The sequence below is a fragment of the Psammomys obesus genome, unplaced genomic scaffold (assembly GCF_907164565.1).
Source record: "Psammomys obesus unplaced genomic scaffold, mPsaObe1.curated_primary_1811, whole genome shotgun sequence".
Classification (NCBI taxonomy): domain Eukaryota; kingdom Metazoa; phylum Chordata; class Mammalia; order Rodentia; family Muridae; genus Psammomys; species Psammomys obesus.
Genome location: NW_026596166.1, coordinates 10,838,017 through 10,859,763, shown reverse-complemented (window position 1 = coordinate 10,859,763; position 21,747 = coordinate 10,838,017). Strand labels below are relative to the sequence as shown.

At 39.1% G+C, this 21,747-nt stretch overlaps 1 protein-coding gene across 1 annotated transcript in view; it reads right to left on the bottom strand.

Moving 5' to 3' along the window:
* Nucleotides 1–21,747, bottom strand: part of Sos2 (SOS Ras/Rho guanine nucleotide exchange factor 2) — a 66,189-nt gene that overhangs the window by 25,012 nt on the left and 19,430 nt on the right. Inside the window, exons 2-5 of the mRNA XM_055595317.1 lie at nt 20,806–20,931; nt 16,428–16,559; nt 13,420–13,584; nt 2,244–2,450 (exon numbers count right to left, since the gene is read on the bottom strand). Coding sequence (XP_055451292.1) covers nt 2,244–2,450; nt 13,420–13,584; nt 16,428–16,559; nt 20,806–20,931 — 630 coding nt within the window. The remainder of the gene's footprint in view (nt 1–2,243; nt 2,451–13,419; nt 13,585–16,427; nt 16,560–20,805; nt 20,932–21,747) is intronic.

The window sequence follows — 21,747 nt, the reverse complement described above, 5'->3', positions numbered from 1 at the left end:
AAAGGAACTAAAGGTGTCATTAAACTGCCACACTTGAATCACTGTTGTACTTAGGTTAAGTCATGAGCTCTGTGGAAACAAACAGATCACAATACTTACTACTTAGGCTCCAGTCAACCACTTATCCTAATGTCTTGTAATGGGAACATAATGGCTGTGGAACACAGCCAACCCTCAAGCTAAATTCTAGCATTACTACTTTTGTATCATAGTATGAGTATGTGTGGCCTTTGTCCTGGAGCTCCAGAAACACTGGGAATTTCCCGGGTGACAAAGTTGCTTCACACAGTCTTATTAGATTGGTACCTTCAACATCCCCGTATCACAAATGAGAACAGAGGTACCAGAGAGTCAGAGAATTTGCCCATGGCTACATGCATTGTAACTGACATCAATTTTAACTCATTTTTTTTTTCTTTTTCAACATTTGCCAAGAACTATTCTCTGATCTTAGATGGTCTTTAACTGAATAGTTCACACTACAGTCTATGTGGGAGAAAGTTTATACTAGATACATCGAAGAAAAAAAAGAAATTCTTTCTTCTAACCTTCACTATAACAGAGACTGTCTAGCAAATCTGCTAGAAAAGAGACAAATGAAAACTAGTGTGATACAGGAAAGATAATATTAACCAATAATATTTGCTACTTTTATTCTTAATATTGTCATAGAAAACCACTTTATATTGTACTAGAACTCAAATTCAAGCCCAAGTGCTATAATGAATTTAACTAATTCGATGATTTTACACCAAAAAAGTAGAAACAATAATGTCTGGCCTAAATATGTCACATATTTATATGGATCAAACAAAACTGAATAGTACATAAAAAAAAATGCTGGCAACAGTTTAACATCTTCAACAGGAGTTGGCAACATTATTGAACTAAAATGCATCAAAAGAAACAACTCAAGGTCAATTAAAACACCTTGAGTTAGCATTTTAATCATTCTGCTAGAAAAGAGTAAAAGCCCTCAGGTCTGAAGTTTTCACAGCTGTGCCTGAGTGCTGTGCCTGTGTATTTAAAAATGTGACTGTGGTGAAGAACTTAGGAGGCATAAAACAGATAAACTCAAGACTAAATATTTTAAAATAGAAGTCAAACATACTTAGAGAGCAATACACCATTGCTAAAAGAAGGAAAGAAAAAAAAATCTTTTAAAAAAGCGTGTTTTTGTAGCTGGGTTTTTTTAGGGTTGACCTGGTTTTCATTTGCTTACCTTGAGACAGTATTTCCCTAGTAGGACTGCACCTCCCAATTCTCCTGCCTCCGTATTTTGAATTCAGGCCCTATGGTCATGAGCCACACCCTGAGAGAGTGAGTTTAGATGCTACAGAGAGAAAAGAGGGCCACAGCACTCTGAATCCAGGCCACTCATATTATCCCCACCCTGTCTGCAAACAGAAGACCACTACCTTTGATTCTTCACTTGCATTATTTTAATATGTTCCCTTTTAAACTCCATGCTGTTGGGGCTGGCCGGATGGCCCAGTGGTTAAGAGCAGTGATCCGCTGCTTTTCTGGAGGACCAGGTTCATTTAGCAGCACCCACATGGTAGCTCACAACCATCTCTAACTCCAGTGCCAGGGGGCCCAGTGTCCTCTTCTTTCTTCCACAGTCACCTTGCACAGATGTGGTACACAAACACACATGTGGGCAAAACACTCTCATGCACAAGTAAATAAATAAAATTATCCAAAGTTCCACTGTTATATGAGCTTGGTGGCACATACCTTTAATCTCAGCACTTTTAAGGCAGAAGCAGGTGGATCTCTGTGAGCTCAAAGTCAATCTGGACTACAAAGTAAGCTCTAGGCCAGCCAGAGCTACATAGAGAGACTCTGCCTCAAAAATAAAACAAAACAGCACCACCACCCCCCAAAATTTTAAAATGTCCACAGTTAAAGCTTGCTGCCTTAAAGCTCCCAGCAGAAGGCAGGGAGCACATGCCTTCTAGACCATTTCTTCACCATCCTAAATGAATGACTACATGTCATCACATCTGACTAACCTCTTATTGTACAGCAGAAAATGTCATCATTCCAATGAAAATCCCTCCTCTTGAATCTCTACTGTCACTGCACTTACATCTGTATAATAATTCAGATGGTTTGGCTCAGAGATTTGTGAAAGAAATTTTATACACTAGTGAGGTAAACAATACACTAATATGAATCTTAACCTGCTATTTGCTTGAGGGATACCCACAGGGATACTTTCCAGTGCCCAAAGTACTTACAGAAGACTTGAACAACTTTTTGTCTGAAAGAAAGGCTTCCCGGAATACTTTAATGATCATATTCAGTTCTCGTAGATACTGTCTTTCTTCTGCGATTTCGGTTCTGACAAGGTCATAATAGTTTAGCTCACCAGAAGAACTAGGTTCATCTTCACAGAGAGAAACCAAGCCTATATCATCATCCTGATCAAACATGTCCATCAAAACCTGGAAAGTACAAATCAGTAATGAGGAGTTACTTTCCTTCCTTTTATAAAGTTGTCTCCAAGTACTTGCAATGAAAACATTGTTGAGCAGTAAGAACTATATATTGCACACACAAATTTATATTAGAAAATTTAGGGGAAAGTCAGGATGAGGGATGACCACCTGGATAGTGTAAGGTCATATGTGTACACTGACATACACCCACACACACAGAGGTGTGCATTAGCAAAAGGAGCTTGCTTTTAGGGAAGAACAATCTGAGCCAAAGCCACAGTCCATGACCTAGACACTGTGATCACAGGTGAGTACTTATTCCTATGAAAGGCGTACTCTTCCCATGTAAAACATGACAAGAAGAAGGATTGATGATGTCCAGCAAATAACTGGTATCCAAAACTCCTTGCTGTGTCACAAAGAAGGCAGCACTCACCCGAGTAGAACTGAGGAGAAAGGAAGTATCATTATAAAGGCAGGGGATCATCTACGGTAGTGTGAAGTTATCTAAAGCAGTGTTCTCTCTCAACCTTGTATCAGAAAGATTTTTTATGAAAATTATATCTGTACTTAACAAACATTTCTGTCATTATTACTTTATGCATGTGTATTTGTATGTATGTGTGTGTATGTAACAGTGTGCATGTCAGCCAATAGGCAAGAAATATTCATAAATCGAAAGCAACGGGAATAAGGTGACTCGATACCTTAACACTGTTTTTTCTCATTGGACCTAGTTAATTATGTATTCAAAACTGATTGAAAGTACTGCTAAGAGTTCAGAAAAGGGGGCTGGAGAGATGGCTCAGTGGTTAAGAGCACTGTTTGCTCTTACAAAGGACCTAGGTTCAATTCCCAGCACCCATATGTCAGCTCACAACTGTCTCTAACACCAATTCATTCCAAGGGGTCTGACACCTTCACATTAATACACATAAAATAAAAATAAATAAATTATTTAAAAAGAAAAAGAGTTCAGGAAAGACCTGGAAAATGGCTCAGTGGTTAAGAATGCTTACTGATTTTGGAGAGGACACAGGTCCGATTCCCAGCACCAATACCAGGAGGTTCACAACCACCTGTAACACCAGTTCCAAAGGATTTGACACTCGCTGGCCACTATGGGTGCATGTGCCCATTTGGTGCACAGAAACTGATGTAGGTACATACATTCACATAAATCAGAAATAATTTTAAAAAGTACAAGGAAAGGTTGAGTTGGGGAGAGGGACACATTGGGGATGCCTGCGGGAATGAGAGGGAGGAGTTGGGAGCTCCTGTGGGGAGTTGGAGGTGCAAGTGGTCAAGATGCAGTTCAGTTTCAGGGAATCCCAAGCCTTCTTTTAACCTCTGCAGGACCCAAGCACATACATACAAGCAGGTAAGAAACTCACACACATAAAAATAAATAAAAATGGTAAACATATTGTACTTTTTCAAAAGGGAAAGGAGCTGGGAAAGAGGGCTCAGCAGGGTGCCGCTGGCTGCCAAGCCTGAGAATGTGACAGTACAAGGGAAAAGAGCAGAACTAACTTTCGAAAGCGGTTTTCAGACCTCAACATAAATGACGGAAATAAACACTAAATCATTTTATTTTTAAGAGTTCAGGGGGAAAAAAAGAAAGGTATTCCCCTGAAAAGAAAGTCTTGTCAGAGAGAAAACTATAATAATAAAAGATAACATTCATTCATTCAGCAAAAGGTCTACCTGTCACCAGAAATTGTACCAACTCTTGCTGAACCACAGTAATGGATAAAAAACGCTGCCCTCTGGCCCTGATGACTGTCACTCAGAAGTTTTAAAAACTTGTCAGTTCTCCCATGTACCTCTGTTTTGTTATTGCTGTTTGTTTGGTTTCGTTTTTCCATTTGGTTTTAGTGTGCTTTGTTTTTTGAGACAGGATCTCATTATGCAGTCCTGGCTGGCTGCCTTGAAATCACTCTGTAGCCCAGGCTAGCCTCAAATTCACAGAGATCTGCCTGCCTCTGTCTCCAAGTGCTGGGACTAAAGGTGTGCACCATGCCGGCTTTTTTTTTTTTTTTTTCTTTTCTTGACAAGGACTCACCCTGTAGTTCAGGCTGGCCTAGAAATCACTATGAAGGCAAGGCTAGCGCTGAGGTTGTAGCTGTCTCCTGCCTCAGCTTCCTAAGTGTTGAGTTTGCAGGAGTAGCCACTGTGATCAGCCTCGTCTACGCTTTAAACAGTCGCCATTTCTTACAGTGGCACATGAATCTCACAATTTGATCTATTTACCACAGGCCTTTCCCAAGCCCTTTTTCAAAAGCTGTATTCCTAAAGATAAATTTATTTCACGCCTTATATGAAGATGATCTGGATTTATTGTCTTCTGCATAAGATCTTAATTTCTCTAAGATAAAGCAAGTCACAATTTAACCACAACTTGCTCTCCTAACCTCACAGCCTGTGGCATTCTCAAATCTTTCTTTTCATTTCCGGTTCTATGAAAGCTACCCTCTTTGTCACTGAGTAACACTTCTTCCAACTCCTGTCCACCTTAGACCCGAGGAGGCCAAGGGACCTGTATAAGCAATATTTGTATGAAATCAGATTGCAAACAGAAATACAAAATAACTGAATGTGCAACAAAAAATACACAGAAGAGCAACCTTCCTCTTTTCTCCACAAGATATCTTTTCAGAATGGTCTGTGGTGCTCATTCCCTCTAATTCCCAGGCTCATTCATTATCAAACTCACTAATTCCTTCCTTCCTACAGATCTAGTGCTATGCCTTTGCATTCTTGTTCTCTAGTACTTTTGGGCTTGTTTTTCTGAGATAAAGTCTTGTTACTAGACCAGGCTAGCCTCAAATTTGTCATCCTTTTGGACCAAATTCCTAAGTGCTAGAATTATAAGCATAAAAATCCATGTCTAGCTTCTCTAGTTTTGAACAGCTCACTGTTCTCTATTTAAAAACCCTTTCCCCCTTGGAAAGGATGGCTCAGTGATTAGGAGAACTTGCTGCTTTTGTAAAGTAGCAAGGTCTGGTTCCCAGCACCCACACAGCAGCTCACTGTTGTCTGTAACACCATTTCCAAGGGACCCATTACACTCTCTGACCTCTGTGGGCACTGCATGCACTTATATAAATGCAGGCTAAACATCCAGCCATATTAAAAACAAACAACATGGCCCCAAAGACCGCGTGTTACAGCCTTGGTCCCTAGCCATGAAACTTTGGCGAAGTATGGAACCTTTGACAGATAGTCTTCTGGGAATAAATTACTGGCTTAATACACAAAAAGCGGGTACTGGACCCCACACCCTGCTCTGTCTACTAGCAATCGTCTATCTTTCCTACAGAATTGCCCAATTTTCACTGAAATTTCTGTTCATGTTTTCTCCAATTAGAAAATTACTGTCTAAGGATTAAAAACCATGCACAAAAAAGTGTTTGCTTAAAGGGCTTGGTTATAAACTATCAGAGTGACTGAAGGAAATAAGAAACAGCACAGCAGCCGGGCAATGGTGCAGACTCTGAAAAGCTGTGTGAGGTTTTCATTTGCACTAAGTGATGTAAAGATGGGTGGGGACTGAATATGTGAGACAGACGGTCTAGACGGGAATATAGGAAAGTGACCAGATTAAGAAGGACTTATGGGTTAAGAGTTAACAGGATTTGGGGAGTGGCGTAAAGGCTGTAGGGATGGTAGAAAACTAAAGGCTGTAACAACTTTTACAGATCCAAAAATCTCACATAAAATCTAGATTTCAGCCGGGCAGTGGTGACACACACCTTTAGTCCCAGCACTCGGTAAGCAGAGGCAGGTGAGTCTCTGTGAGTTCAAGGCCAGTCTGGCCTAAGGAGAGTTCCAGGATAGCCATGGCTATATGGAAAAACCCTGTCTCAAAAAAACAGACAGACAGACAGATAGATAAGACAGACAGACATCTAGATTTCAGACTTTGTTCAAAAAGAAAATATCTGGTATTAAACAGTAACTTTTATTTTATGTGTATATACCTTTCAGTTTGCCCTAATTTTTGTTTGTTTCTTATATATATCATTATGCTACACCTGCCTGACTCCTTTAACATTTCAATGTGGGAGTTTTGATCTTGTGCTGTATTAGTCCTTGTCTCAGTTTTCTGTCACTGTCATAAAATACCACTCTTGAGACAATCAATGTCAAAAGAAGAAAGACTGATGAAGGCTCACAATCAAGGCTTGCTTACACCTGCTACTTTGGACTGTGGTCAGAGAACACAGCACAGTGAGCTGCTTACTGTATGGTGACTAGGACAAGCAAACAACCCAGCATAATACAAAGCATTCTAGGAGTCATGTTTAAAACAGGAATAAGCAAGCAGAGCCAAGCTGGGTGTGAAGACAATCTTACAAACTCAGCTACTTGGAAGGATGAGACAAGGGACTGCAAACATGAAGCTAACTTAAGAATTTCAGCAAGACCTTACAAATAAACAAATATTAGGCAGACAGACAGACAGAGGTTTTCAAACAGATGGAGTTATTACCACATAAGAATAAGACAAGATACCCGATTCCTATCATGACAAGGCCTAACAAGTAAAACTTCTTCGAGAAGCCCTCTGCCCCCCTTTTCTCCCATCTTAAACAGCAATCTCCCTTAGCCTATGTTCTACTCTGGCAGTTTAAATCCTACTTTTCTCAGCAGTGACAGTTATGATCAAAGTTAATTCCACCCTCTTTCTTGTGATGTGATTGCTCTCAGTAATCTGTGATGTCTCAGAACACTCTGTAACAGTCACATATTGCTTTTTAATGTAAAAAAAAATGTTCTCATATTTTTTGTCTAGCAAATTAAACATCTCTAGAAATCAGTTTCTCAAATAGTTATTAAACATATGGTTTGTGAGCTCTTGAAGCCAGTTTAGATTTACAGATCATACCATGTCAAACAATCTCATTAATTCACTCACTTAACTAGAATCACAAATATAGTCATCTGCATTTTTAGCTAAGCACGTGACTGTCTCTTGTGACAAACAGGAGATTATGAAAAGGAAGTCTGAAACCAGGATCAGCAAACTATGGTACACATGCCAAATCCTGCCCACTGTCTATTTTCTTGAAGTTTCACTGGAACACAGCCCATGCTCATTTGTTTATGGCTATTTTTGCATGCTACCAGGGTAAAACTGAATAGTTGCAAGAGAAACTACAACAGTTACCATCTAGCTTTTGTGAGTTCTTGGGGGATTGCTATTGTTTCATCATTCTGAAGCAGAGTACTAATGTGTAGCCTAGAATTAGTTGAATTTTCTATGGAAACCAGGCTATCCTCAAACTTGGAGCAATCCTCCTGCCTATGATGCCTGAGTGTTAAAATTACAGGCATGTATCACCATACCCAGTTTTTGGCTGGCTTTTTGGCTGGCTCTTAACATATTTGTTGATATTAAACTGGACAAGAGGTAAAACAGTACAAGAAAAGTAGTACATTTTAAACCTAGAAGGATGTCTTTAATTTGTTTAAAATCTTATTCCTTATATTGCCCTTTTAAAATATTTTATTGAATAATTTCAACTAAAACAAAGTTTCTTGACCTTACAAATACTAGCAAAAGCTGGACAGGATATCAAAAATGAATGCTAGAATTAGATTTTTAAAATATCTTTATGTATAACAATTTTTAAAACAATCTGAATTTTGTAGTTAAATCTGAGCTAAGCTTATACATTTTAAAATACATAGCATGAGTTGAAGAAATGAAAAGCAAAAAAGTCCCTCATTTATGAAAGTCCTAAGGGGCTCAGGTGTCTGCAGAGTCAGTAAGTGACCAGGGTGACAGCGGACTAAAAAGTTAATCCCAAGACTGTAAGAGAAGAGCTTATAAAGCTGGAAGAAGGCCATCTTATTACAGTTTGTGATGGCAAAACCAAATCAAGATAATTGCCATTAATTTTAAAAGTCAGTGTAGGAGCTGGAGAGAAGGCTCACTGGTTCAGAGTCACAGTGTCCTGCACAGTCTGTTTTTGGTCTCTGAAGGAAGAGGATGGACAAGACAAATAAGATAGGAGTGCCTGCAAGGCAGAGGGTGAGAAGTTGTGGTATTTCAGTTCAGCGTGTTGGGACCAGAGCACTGTAAGAAGGGGTGGGAGGGCTCAGTGAGATGGTGCACACTTGTAATCCCAGCACTCAGGGAGGCAGAGGCAGGAAGATCTCTATGAGTTCGAGGCTAGCCTGGTCTACAAAGTAAGTCCAGAACAGCCAGGGCCACACAGAGAAACCCTGACTGAAAAATTTTTTAAAAGGAAGGGGCGGGGGTGTTGGAGAGATGCTGCAGTCAAAGGTGCTAACTGCTCTTGCAGAGGACCTGTGTTCAGTTCCCAGCACTTACATTAGGGAGTTCACAACTGCTTTTAACTCTAGTTCCAGGGGATCCAATGCCACTGCCCTCTGTAGACACTGCTCTCTGTAGATATTGCATGCACTTGGTCATATAAACTCACAAGTACATATACTTACACATAAAAACAATTAATACATAAATCTTAAAAAAGAAAAGAGAAGAGACAGAATGGGTGGGTGGAAAAGACACAGCCTGACATTGGGGAACATGATCAACCGGCATAGAGGTTATTCCTATCAGAGGACAACTTGACACAAAGTCCTGGGAGTCTGAGGAGGTAGAAGAATGTGGTCTACAATAGTAATAACTAATTAATTAATATATTTTAAAAAGACAGATTCTTCAATGCCAAAGAAGGGAGGTACAATATGAAAAGGGAAGACTAAAGTGAAACCTTATAGACTAGAGAGCTGAGAAGCAAGGGGAGTGGGTTAGTGTCTGTGCATGTGTATCTGTGTATAAGAGAGAGCGACAGACAGAGACAGAACGACAGAGACAGATGGAGTGCCCCAACAGCAATAAGCATCTCTAGTGAGCACATCTTGGGTTTCCACATACCATACTCTCCTACAAAGGATCTAAAGTTTTGTTGTTATTATTGTTTTTTAGGAAACAACTCTTTCTCAGCTTGGACAGTGTCATATTGAAGAAGATGAACCTACACTGTCTACTGCTGAATTAGAGTGCTCCCAAAAGACAAACACTACATGCTTAAGATAACTGTGTTTACAGGAACATAGAGCACAGAAGAGCACAGAAACAGAGTCGGAGCCTGGGGAAGGAAATGAGAGGTAAGGGCCAAAAGGTCTCAAATAGACCAAAAAAAAAAAAAATTATACCTAATGCACAGCATAGAGAATATATCCAAGAACAATATACTGTACATTTCAAAATTGCTAAAAGAATAAGTTTCAAATGTTCTCACCACAAATACACATATCTGAGTTGACAGATACGGTATAAGCTTATTTCACACAGTATTTATAAGTCATAGCCACAGTGTAAGCTGAAGTATAAAACTTACAATTTGTCAATTTATACTAAAGTAAACAAAAAAATTATTCAAAAAATGACAGAAATAAGTAAAGTTGGAGCTTCCACCTGACCTGATCAAATCTGGGATAATCTGAACATCTAAATAACTAACTATGGCCCACTGAATAAAATAAGAACCTGTAAATCCATATTTAAATGAAAAAAATAAGTAAACTAAAGTGTGATAATATTTCATATTATTTCAAAAATATTTCATATTTTTTGGAAATAAAATGAGAACATAGTACACTTCTATGAATTCATGCTGAAAACTGTAACCTGATTCTAGCCAAAACATAACATCAGAAAATTTTCAATTCGAGGACCACTGTACATTAACAATTGACCCATAGTTCTCAAGTGTCAAAGTCATAAAAGTTAAAGAAGAATGGAATTTCTCTAGGAGAAAAGTGTTACGACTCTGGACTAATCACTTGCTATAGAGGATCCCCTGGAGCAACTGGTGAGACAGCAGCGGGATCTGAGGTCACACACCTCTCATGTGCCAATGTGCTGGATTCTGACGCTCTCACTACTGTACTGTAGGGAAATGTTCTTGTTAGCAGAACATCCTAAGCTGGTAGTTTACTCTCAAAATGACTCATAATGCAATGGGCTACTCTGTACTGTACTTCCAGTTTCTTGTCAGCTTAAGTCACTTTTAAAGTATCAAAAAGTATGAAATCATGATGTTAGAAGTCAAAATAAAAATGACACATTTATATAAGAAAATCCAAGTGAAAATCAGTTTTTAAATTACAGCATAGAATAATAAATTTCAAATATAGGTTAAAAAAAAAAGCATTTTTAAACAATAATGTGGCTTGGGAGTCTAACTCAGGCCATTTAAACCTCTGCAAACACCAGTATTCTCTAAAACTTCCTTGTGATGCTAATGAACAGCCAAGGCTGACAACCACCAGCTAGTGCTAAGCCAGAGACCCAGCTTCAGCAATCTACTCTGTCAAGTCTTCCTAGAGTCTGTCATGAGTTGATTACTTTCTCCACTGCACACCGGATTTACTGGTATAATGTTTCAGTCACCTTGTGCTGAGTTATTTGTTTATGACGTTTTCATTTCACACTAACACATATTCCTTTTAGCACAGATTGCTGTCTTTTTTAGTTTTGTACTTTCCTTGTTCAGGACAGGTACTTGAGGCAATATGAAAGGAGCAAAAGGAGGAAAGAAGGAAATGGAAGACAGAATTTTCCCTCAAGCAGTACTTATGAAGAAGAAGAAAGATGAGTTTGTAATCAAGAAAAGAATGATCGGGGCAATAACTTCGTGGCAAGTTCTTTCTCTGCCTATATCCTCCTAAACTGTCCTGAGATAGCAAAGCATGTTCTTCAAAATTGCTTGTATTTAAAATACCAGAAACAATTCTGGTATATTGTCATTTGAAAACTACAAAACTCAGGAGTGTGTGCTGGCTCATGCCTAGAAATTCCAGCACTCAAAAGGCAGGAGGCTCTCCCAGTTAACACCAGCCTAGGCAAGTTCCAGGCTAGCCAGAGTTAAAAAGCAATGGAGAAAAAGAAAAACTGAATAAAATAAACATTATCTAAAAGCACCTTTCTTCATCTGATCTGGATGGATTCCCCCTCCCCTGCCTCCTCCTATAAAAGCTTTTGATGGAAAAAGAGAACTCTCCTCCCTGCCATAGATGCTGAACCATGGAAATACGATATTTTGCAAATATGCAAAGTGTTTGCATTTTGTATTTTGCAAGTATTTTTCTGTCATCCAGTATCAGAAATTATAAATTTTACTAATATTTTGCCAGGCATTTAGGCACACCCCTTTAAACCCAATACTTAAGAAGCAGAAGATAGGGAACCTCTATAAATTCAAGATCAGCCTGGTCTACAAAGCAAGTTTCAAGCTACCTGGGAATATACAGTGAGACTATGGCTTTAAAGCAGAAAAACAATAACCTAGTGACATCATTACTACAAAAAAAATAATAAAAAATGAAACCAAATATGGTGGTGCATGCTGATAATTCTAGCACTTCAGAGCCTAAATCAGGCTGATCATGAATTTAAGACTGGCCTGAGCTATCCAGTGAGTTCAAGGCCAACGTAGGCCATACAGAGAAATCCTGTCTCCAAAACAAGCAGGGACAGTGATTGAGCAGTAAAGTCATGTATGGCCATGGTTCAGCCCGAGCCCCACATGGTAGAAGAGACAGGATGCCTGAAAGCTGCCCACAATCTCCACATGGTATGTGCTTTCTTTCCCTACCCTGCCCCTCTCAAGGACAGGTAAACCTAAGTTTTTTTTTAAAAATCCCTGTTATTAAAAAAGATTCTCAAGTAAATAGAATGAATAAAGGTGAACAGGAGCTGAAGGTACAGCTCAGGGGTAAAGCACCTGTCAGGCATGTGCAAAGCCCTGTTCTTATCCGCAGGACAACTAAAGGAACTGTTTGTGTTGCAGAAAGAAGTATTTCTAGTATCAGCTTATATTTTATGTGAAGTGTGTGAATTTAATATATAAAAGTCTTCACAATTTTAAAAAAGAAACTAACTTCATTACAATTCATTTTCAAAGAGTACAACACGGTACTTGGAGTATCTTCCTCTTCTTTCATAAGGTTTCCTATACTCTTCCCAAGGTTTGGCTGAGTCTCAGTACCTCCTTTGATATCCTGATGGGTAGAGTCTTTCAGAGGTCCTCTGTAGAAGGCTCCTGTCCTCTTCCTTGTCTTCTCCTACTTCCAATATCTATCCTGTTTTCCCTTTTGAGTGAGGTTTCAGCCTCTTTCCTAGGGTCTTTCTTGTTGCTAGCTTCTTTGGGTGTATAGATTTTACTTACTATGTTTATACTATATGGCTAATATCCACTTACAAGCGAGTATATACCATATGTGTCTTTTTGCCTCTGGGATACCTCACTCAGGATGATCTTTTCTAGTTCCCATAATTTGCCTACAAATTTCATGATTTCCTTCTTTTTTAATTGCTGAGTAGTATTCTATTGTGTAAATGTACCACAATTTCTGTATCCATTCCTCAGCTGAGGGACATCTGGGTTGTTTCCAGATTCTGGCTATTATTAATAAAGCTCCTATGAACATAGTTGAGTGAATGTCCTTGTAGTATGGTTTAGCATGAGACCGATAATCCAACCAAGTAACATGCATGGAGAAGACCTAGACCCCCTGCTCAGAGGAAGCCCATAGGCTGCTTAGTTTCCAAGTAGATTCCCTAGTAAGGGGTATAGGGGTTGTCTCTGACATGAACTCAGTGGTCAGCTCTTTGATCACCTCCCTCTAGAGGGGGAGGAGGTGCGGCCTTGCCAGGCCACAAAAGATGATGCACAAGCCCTGATGAGACCTGATAGGGGTCAGATAGAAGGGGAGGAGGACCTCCCCTATCAGTGGACTAGGGAAGGGGCATGGGAGGAGATGAGAGGATAATTGGACAGGGAGGAGAAGAGGAAAGGGGCTACAGCCAGGATACAAAGTGAATAAACTATAATTAATAAATAAATAAATACTTGAGTGAAAAAAAAGAGTACAACAAATGCCATATAGCTATTAGTATTCAATTTAAGCTTCACTATTTTTTAAGACTTACCTTATCTGCACACATTGATACTTTAATGTCTTGCTGAGATATTTCATAATGCCGGATGTTAAAAACATAATTACCAGCCAATTTCAAAATATCTGCTGAGATATACTCCAATACAGCCACAATGTAGAGGGATACATGATAGTCCACTTTATATCCCAAAACTTCCTGTTAAAAAAAAAAAAAAAAAGAAGAATTCAATTTCAAAACAAAAACACCATCAAGTATCAGTTGAGTGCTTAAAACTCCTTAAGAGCTGGGGAGAACTCCTCAAGACTAACGGAGTCAGCTAAGCAAGGCTCATGAGGACTCACAGAGACAGTAGCACCAACCACAGGGCACGCATGGACTGGACCCAGGCCCTTTGCACATATGTAGCTGATGGACAGCTTGGTATTCATGTGGGTCCCCTAGAAGTGGAGTGCGGTCATATCTGACATGGACTCTGCTGCCTGCTACTGGATCCCTTTCTCCTAGCTGAGCTGCCTTGTCAGGCCTCAGTGCAAGAGGATGAGCTCAGTCCTGACATGACTTGATAATGCTGAGGCGAGTTTGTAGTTTCACCTTTTCTGAGGTGAAGTGAAGGGGGGAAGGGGAAAATGTAGGGAGGGCAGGACCGAGAGGTGAAGAGGGAGGGGCTGTGAATGGAATGTAAAATGAGTAAATTTAATAGACTTTAAAAAATAAATAGTAATAAAATAAGATAAAATGAAAATTAAAAAAGAAAGAAAGAGCTGGGGTAGCTTCACTGTAAAGAACTTGCAAGGCAGGAGCAAGTCCTGAGTTTAGCACTAAAAAAATTTTCCATATCACTTTTGTTCCTAAACCCTCCAGGTCGTGACTTCTTTTTGTGGGGAGGTCAACCGATCTTTTTATAGGGGTGGCCTAAGACCACTGGAAAGTGCAGACATTTACATTGCAATTTAAACACTGGCAAAATTATAGTTATGAAGTAGTAACAAAAATAACTTTATGGTTGGGGGTCACCACAGCATGAGGAACTGTATTAAAGTGTCACAGCATTAGGAAGGCTGAGAACCACTGCCATAGGATGTAAAATCAATAGCTGATCCTTGAATTATTTATTATACAAAAAAAGAAGAAGAAAATACCTAATCTCAGTGGAGGAATGGATACAGAAATTGTGGTACTTTTACACAATGGAATACTACTCAGCAATTAAAAATGAGGAAATCATGAAATTTGCAGGCAAATGGTGGGACCTACCTAGAAACGATCATCCTCAGTGAGGTATCCCAAAAGCAGAAAGACATACATGGTATATACTCACTTACATAGACACATAAGACAGGATAAACAAACTAAAATCTGTACACCTAAAGAAGATAAGCAAGATAGAGGACCTGGGATAAGAGGATCAATCCTCACTTAGAAAGACAAAGGGGATGGACATTGGATGTAGGAGAAAACAAGTATTCATCAAACTATAATAGGTAATTCTAACAGGGAATCTTGGCTACATTTTTTGACTGAAATTAATTAATTAATTCGTTTATTATAAATTATTAATTAATTCATTATTATTATAAATAATTTGTAAATTATTCATTTATTATTTATTTATTTTTTTATTATATGCAATGTTCTGCCTACATATACACCTTCACAATAGAAGAGGGCACCAGATCTCATTATAGATGGTTGTGAGTCATGATGTGGTTGATGTAATTTGAACTCAGGACCTTTGGAAGAGCAGCCAGTGCTCTTAACCTCTGAGCTATCTCTTAAGCCTGAAATTAAATATTTTATACAATATATTCTGATCACAGTTTCCTCTTCCTCATCTCCTCCCAGATTCTCTCCACCTAACTCTAAGACCTTGTTCTCTTTCTGTTTAAAAAACAGCCAAACAAAACAAACAAAAAACAGAATTAAAAAAAAAAAAAGAAAAGAAAAGAAAGGCATGAAACACACACAAAAACAAAACCCATAAAAACACAAAATCAGAAAATATAGAAACAAAAGACCAGGAAAAAAAAAAGTTGGGCTAGACTTTACTGACAGCTTCATAACACCTGACTGAAAACCCATGTGACCCTGCTTTAAAAGCACTGTCCTTTAATCCCTGTGGTCCTTTTCTCTATGTGTGCCCTGGGGGAGGGGCCTGCTGATGGTTAGTTTATCAACTCAGTAGGAGCTATGGTCCAGAACAGGAACCTCAACTAAAAGAACACCTCTACCAGATAGGCCTGCAGGCAAGTCTGTGGCATAATTTTTATTAATAATTGACAAAAAAAAAAAAAAAAAAAAAAGGCAAGCCAACAAAGCCACGGAGAAAAAGCCAGTGAGCAGCACAGTTTCTACCTGCATCTCCTGCCTTGGCTTCACTCAATAATGGACTGTAAAGCATAAGCTGGCATGACAGATGCCCTCTTCTTACCACGTTATTTCTGGCTGTGCTCTTTATCACAGAAAACTAGAATGAGGGGGTTATTAAAATTTCTACGAAAAGGTGTTCAAATCTATACACACCAACCGTATTAGATAGATTAGTCTCTAGTGCCCTTTCCAACCTATACAGGTTAATTTTAAAACATTCAGTGCCTTTGCTATTAAACTTTCTTCATAACAAAACTTAGAATCATGGTCTATGATACTGGAGTTGCTAAGAGGTAGTCATTATTGGAAGATACAAAAAAAAAAATCACAATGTATATTACCATTAACTTTGCTGTGCATGCATGCACACACACATACACATACATGAGCAAGAAAAGAGTGAGAGAGAGAGAATATGAGCCATAGACTTTGTTAGGGTACACTTATTTTCTTTTCTTTGGGGGTGGGTAGAGAGCAGGCTAGGGATTCAACCCAGGGTATCACTCATGTAAAACATACCACTGACACGCACACCCACTCCCCATTCTTATTTCATACACATATAATAATAGACATAATATATAAACAGATTACTAATACTATATGTGCATTATTACTATAAAAGTATTACTTATTATAAGGAAGTCCCCCAGCGTCTAACCTTTTATTACCTTCAAGGAAGGATGGATTTTGTCCACAGGTAGTAAAAGAGGATTTCTTCGCTTTCGTTTCTCTATGGCAGACTGTGCATCAGCAATTGCCCATTTATCAATAGGATGAGGAAACGTCTTTTGAACTCGTTCCTGTTCAGATCAAAGCGGGGCCATTCAGAATCAGCAGAAGTGTTTAAAAATAGAATATAAAACACAACCTGATCAGTCCCAGTAATACAAGAAGATAGCAGGGCACAATATGTTCTGATCCTAGGAATGAAAAAACTTCCAGGTTTTAAAAAAGTCACCAGTCTATGGGTTACTCAGTCTCCAAGTGGGGTCCCTAGTAAGGGGAACTGGGGCTGTCTCCAGCATGAACTCAGTGGCAGGCTCTCTGATCACCTCCCCCTGGAGGGTGCAGCCTTGCCAGGCCACAGAGGAAGACAATGCAGCCAGTCCTGATAAGACCTGATAGGCTAGGGTCAGATAGAAGGGGAGGAGGACCTCCCCTATCAGTGGACTTGGGGAGGGGCATGGGAGGAGATGAGGGAGGGAGGGTGGGGTTGGGAGGAGACAAGGAAGGGGGCCACAGCCTGGATGCAAAGTGAATATATTATAATAAAAAATAATAATTAATAAAAAAAAAAGAGAAAAAAGTCACCAGTCACAGTGGCACATCTATAATCCTGAGAAGGTGGAGTCAGGAAGACTATGAGTTCAAAGGCAGCCTAGGCTACATGGTAAGTTGAGGCTAGTCCAAGCTACATAGTGAGACCCTAACTCAAAATAAAGATAAACAAAGGTCAATAACAAGATTTTATCATATAATTGTCATATAAATTTTTTTAAGTTTATCATGCCAGCACTGGGGAGAGTAGGTCAGTAGTTTGCCTGTGTGATTGTGCGAGGATTAGGTTTGAGTCCTAGCACAGTTAAAAAATATCAATTAGGAAAAGGTACAATACACAGAAGATCTATATATTAATATGAAATAGTCTATCAGTGATTTTAAATTTTATTTTTAAAATTAACATCATTTACCTAGAGGCCAACTTCTCATTAATACTTCCAGAAAGCTTGTACCCAGATGACCTTGAACTTATGCTCCCCCTGCCTCAGCTTCCTGTGCCCAGCTGAAAACACTGTTAATATGCAGTTTAATGAACTGTGAAAATGTACACACCTATGTAAACATCATCCAAATCAATACATAGAACATTTCTGTAACCTTGATCTTTGTTCATTCCTTATGTGTGTGCATATATGTCACCGCATGTCTGTGAAGGCCAGAGGACAACTTTGGTGTTTCTCTCCATCCAACTTCATGTGGGTTGCATGGATCAAAGTCACGTTATCATTCTGCATGCACAGACAGCACGCACCTTTAGATGTCAAGCCATCTTAGGCCCTGATTTCTATCACCATTGTTATTAGCAGTTTCCAAAGTTCGTAAAATGAAATCTTACACATATTCTCTTAGGAATGGCTTTTTTTTTTACCCTATATTTCTTGAAATGCCACTATTATCACACAGAGTATTTAATTTTCTTAATTTATTTCTAATACTTATTTTATTAACATAATGCATTTGTTTATTCACTGGGAATGCCAGTTTAATTGGATCTGGAATCAACTAAGAGACAGCCTCTGCATAAGTCTAGGAAGGTATTTCCTAGAAGGTTTAAATTCATATTGCAAAGATCCTCTCCTAAAGGGAATAAGGCTACATAGTTAAATTCAAGGCCAGCTTGCCACAACAGCTGCCTTGTCTCCATTCCACATCACAGAAGAAATGCAGTCCTTTGCACCCGAGTAATAGGAAAGATGACATCAGGCATCTCGGAATTGGCCAGCACCTACCCATTACAACATTAGGGTACAGAGGTTTTAACTCATTTAAAAAATAGGTGCCCTGGGAAAGCGCTTTTCAGCTTCAATTGCTCGTGTACCCAGAGACTACTGCTGCTGCTGTCTTAGACAATCAGGCCATAACATGGCAGTCTGTGGTCTTGTCCATATGGTACTGGTTTTGTAGGCATGTAAAATACAAGAGTAATGAGCCTGGTGGAGGCTTTCAACCAGACTTCAAAGTAGGCATAGGATCCCTGCAAGAAGCCTGTGGGAAGGCAATGCGTGAAGCTGTCAGGAAGTCTCGGTTGCAATGGAGATATCAGGATGCTGAAGATACCAGCTATGTAGAATGTATGCAGAGGCGAGCTTCAAAGAGAAAAGTCTCATCGGCTATCAATGGCAAGGCAACAGGAGGGGAGCTGCCCCACACCTGCTGAACCTGACATCTTAATGTCACATGCCCTGGACGCTGGACATGGGGCTACAGTACTAATGTTTTCCCTGCTGTGTTCCAGTCTTATTTTGGTCCTATCATGCCTTTCTACAACTCCACTTCCCCCTTTTGGAATGGATTGTTCACCTTGTACCATTGCATATTGGAAGTAATTTTCTTTTTTATTTTACACAGGGTCACAGCTAAGAGACTGCTTTGATCTTATTGGAAACTTTGGGCTTTTGTTATGAACAGTGTTAGAACTGCTCAGAATTTTGGAAACTCTGGAGAAAGACAAAATGCATTTTGCATTGTGAGATGACAATGAGTCTTCAAACCAGGGGGAAAAGTTACGGTTTGATCATGAAATGTCCTTTACAAGCTCATGAGTTAAAATGCTTGTTAATACATGGTGGTGTTATTCTGGGAGATTCTGGGAACTTTAGGAAGTAAGGCAAGTTGGACAAAGTAGGTCAAAATGAGGTATGTGCTTTTGAAGCTTATCCACGGTCCCTAGTCGTGTCCACTCTGCTCTACCTGCTGTGAGCCCAGCCCTGCCCGCACTGTCTACTGTGAAGTCACTCACCCCCACTCGGCTCCGTACACTGAGAGGTGAGCAACCTTCTCGTCCACCTGCTCCACTCCCACTGGCATGATTTGCTCCAACACAGAGGCACAAGCAGTTACGTACTCAAGCCTCTGAAACGTGAGCTGAAATTAATCCTTCCTCCTTTAAGCAGTCCTCTCACAGATATTCCGACAATAATGATATAAAAGTAATAAACATACACACGTTCTTATTGATAGAGGTTTGAGCTTTGGTAACTTTTATCTATTACAAATTAAACTGCTTGTTTGTGTGTATATCACTTATGAACACATACTTTTATTCTCCATATCTAAGAGTACAATTGCTCGGCCAAATGTTAAACATAGAAGTAACTTTGGTAGAAACTGCCAAAGAATTTTGCATAGTTGTTATAGCGTTTATACTCCTACTTTTAGAAGTATAAATCGTCTAGGAAATACCCTCCTAGACTTATGCAGAGGCTGTCTCTTAGTTGATTCCAGATCCAATTAAACTGATAACCAAGACTGGCATTCCCAGTGAATAAACAAATACATTAGGTTAATAAAATTAAGTATTAGAAATAAATTAAGAAAAAGAAAAAAACTTTTCCTTTTTTTGTTTTTGTTTTTCGAGAAAACATTTCTCTGTGTAGCCTTAGCTGTCCTGGACTTGCTTTGTAGACCAGGCTGGCCTGGAACTCACAGAGATCCTCCTGCCTCTACCTGCCTGAGTGCTGAGATTAAAGGTGCCCGGCTTATACTCCTTCTAATGTAAAGTTCTAGGTAGTCTACATTCTTGTCTGTATGTAATGTAGTCAGCCACCACCCCTCCCCCTTTTTTGTACTTTTTCACTTTTTGTGGCTGTGTAAGACATTCACTATGATTTGAATTTCTATTTTTCAGGTGGCTTCTAAGCTTCAGAAACTTTTCATGTGTTTATAGACAACTAGTATGTCTTCTTTTTTAAGTTTCTATTCAAGAATTTTGCAAACCTGGGGGAGGACTTTTTCCCCCAGAGTCTGCGATTTGCCTCATTTTGTAGGTGAACTTTGGCTAACCTCAAAGTAGAGAGACTCCTCTCTCAGCCCTGAGAGCTGAGATTATAGGCATGCTTAATACCTTTTCATTTTCTTAATTTTAACCTTTAATACTGTGTTTTCAGCCATCTCTAAAAAGTGCTTGCTTAATTCCAAATTATGATACAATTTGTCAACCTTCTTTCCTACAAACTTTATAATTTCATTTTTTATATGTGAGATTATGATCTCTTGAGTTAATTTTTATCTATCGTAGGAGATAAGGTTTAAGGTTTTTTCCCATTTATCCACCTACTTTTTTTTCTAAAAACTTTACTTTTTTTAAATGAACTGACTTGATATATTTCTTGAAAATGAACTGAGTATATATGTGTGTGTTTGTGTGTGTGTATATAAATATATATAAATCATATAATGTCAGTGGTTTGAATTTCTACAGAAATTTATAGTGGCAAAAATTAATTTCATGGGTTTTTTGTTTTTTGAAGTAACAATAATTTTTACCTCCACGTCTTGAACAGTCCTTGGCTGAGCCATGCATAACTTATTAAGCAGCTGAAAAATCAGTTCTTCAATATAATAAAGAGACTCTTCATTAGCTGAAAGGGTGGGATGTACTTGTTCCTGAACCTTAAAAAGAAAATTTTTCAATTAATGCACTGGCAAAATAATATGAAATGAACAAATTCAATGAGAATCCTACATGCAGTTAATATTCACTAAAATGGCTATATACCAATATAAATATTTTTTAAAGCCAAAAATGTAGGGTAGCTAGAGAGATGGCTAAGTAATGAAGAGTACTTGCTGCTCTTGCAGAAGACAAAGGTTGGGTTCCCAGCACCAATAAGGCCACTTAGAACTATCTGTGACTCCAGATCCAGGGTATCTAATGCCCTCTTCTGGCCTGCTTGGGCACTGCATGCACACGGTACACAGACATACATGCAGGTAAAACACCCATGCACATCAAATAAAATTGTATTTCAAAAAGTTTTACGTTTAAAAAGAGACTACTTGTTGGTCTGTGTTCGTTTTTCTTACCCCTTCTTTAATCTTTGTTTTGTTTTGTTTTTGTCAAGATAGGGTTTCTTTGAGTAGCCTTAGTTGTCCTAGAACTCCTCTGCAGACCAGGCTGACTTTTGAACTCAGAACTCAGAGATCCACCTACCTCTGCCTCCCTAGTGCTGGGATTAGAGGCTTGCACCACCACTGCCCGGCTATATAAACTGTTTTAAATTCTGAGAATCTGTAGGAAGTCACTGGACTCTCTACTTCCTGCTATTTAAAAAATACATATTCAAGCTGTCAACTCATGCATGAGAGCATGAGCTCCATCCCCACAACCCATGTAAAAGTTGGGCATGTTGGCACATGCCCGCAGTCACAGCTCTGGGTAGGTGAAGCTGGCCAGATCACTAGGGCTTCCTGGCCAATTAGCCTAGT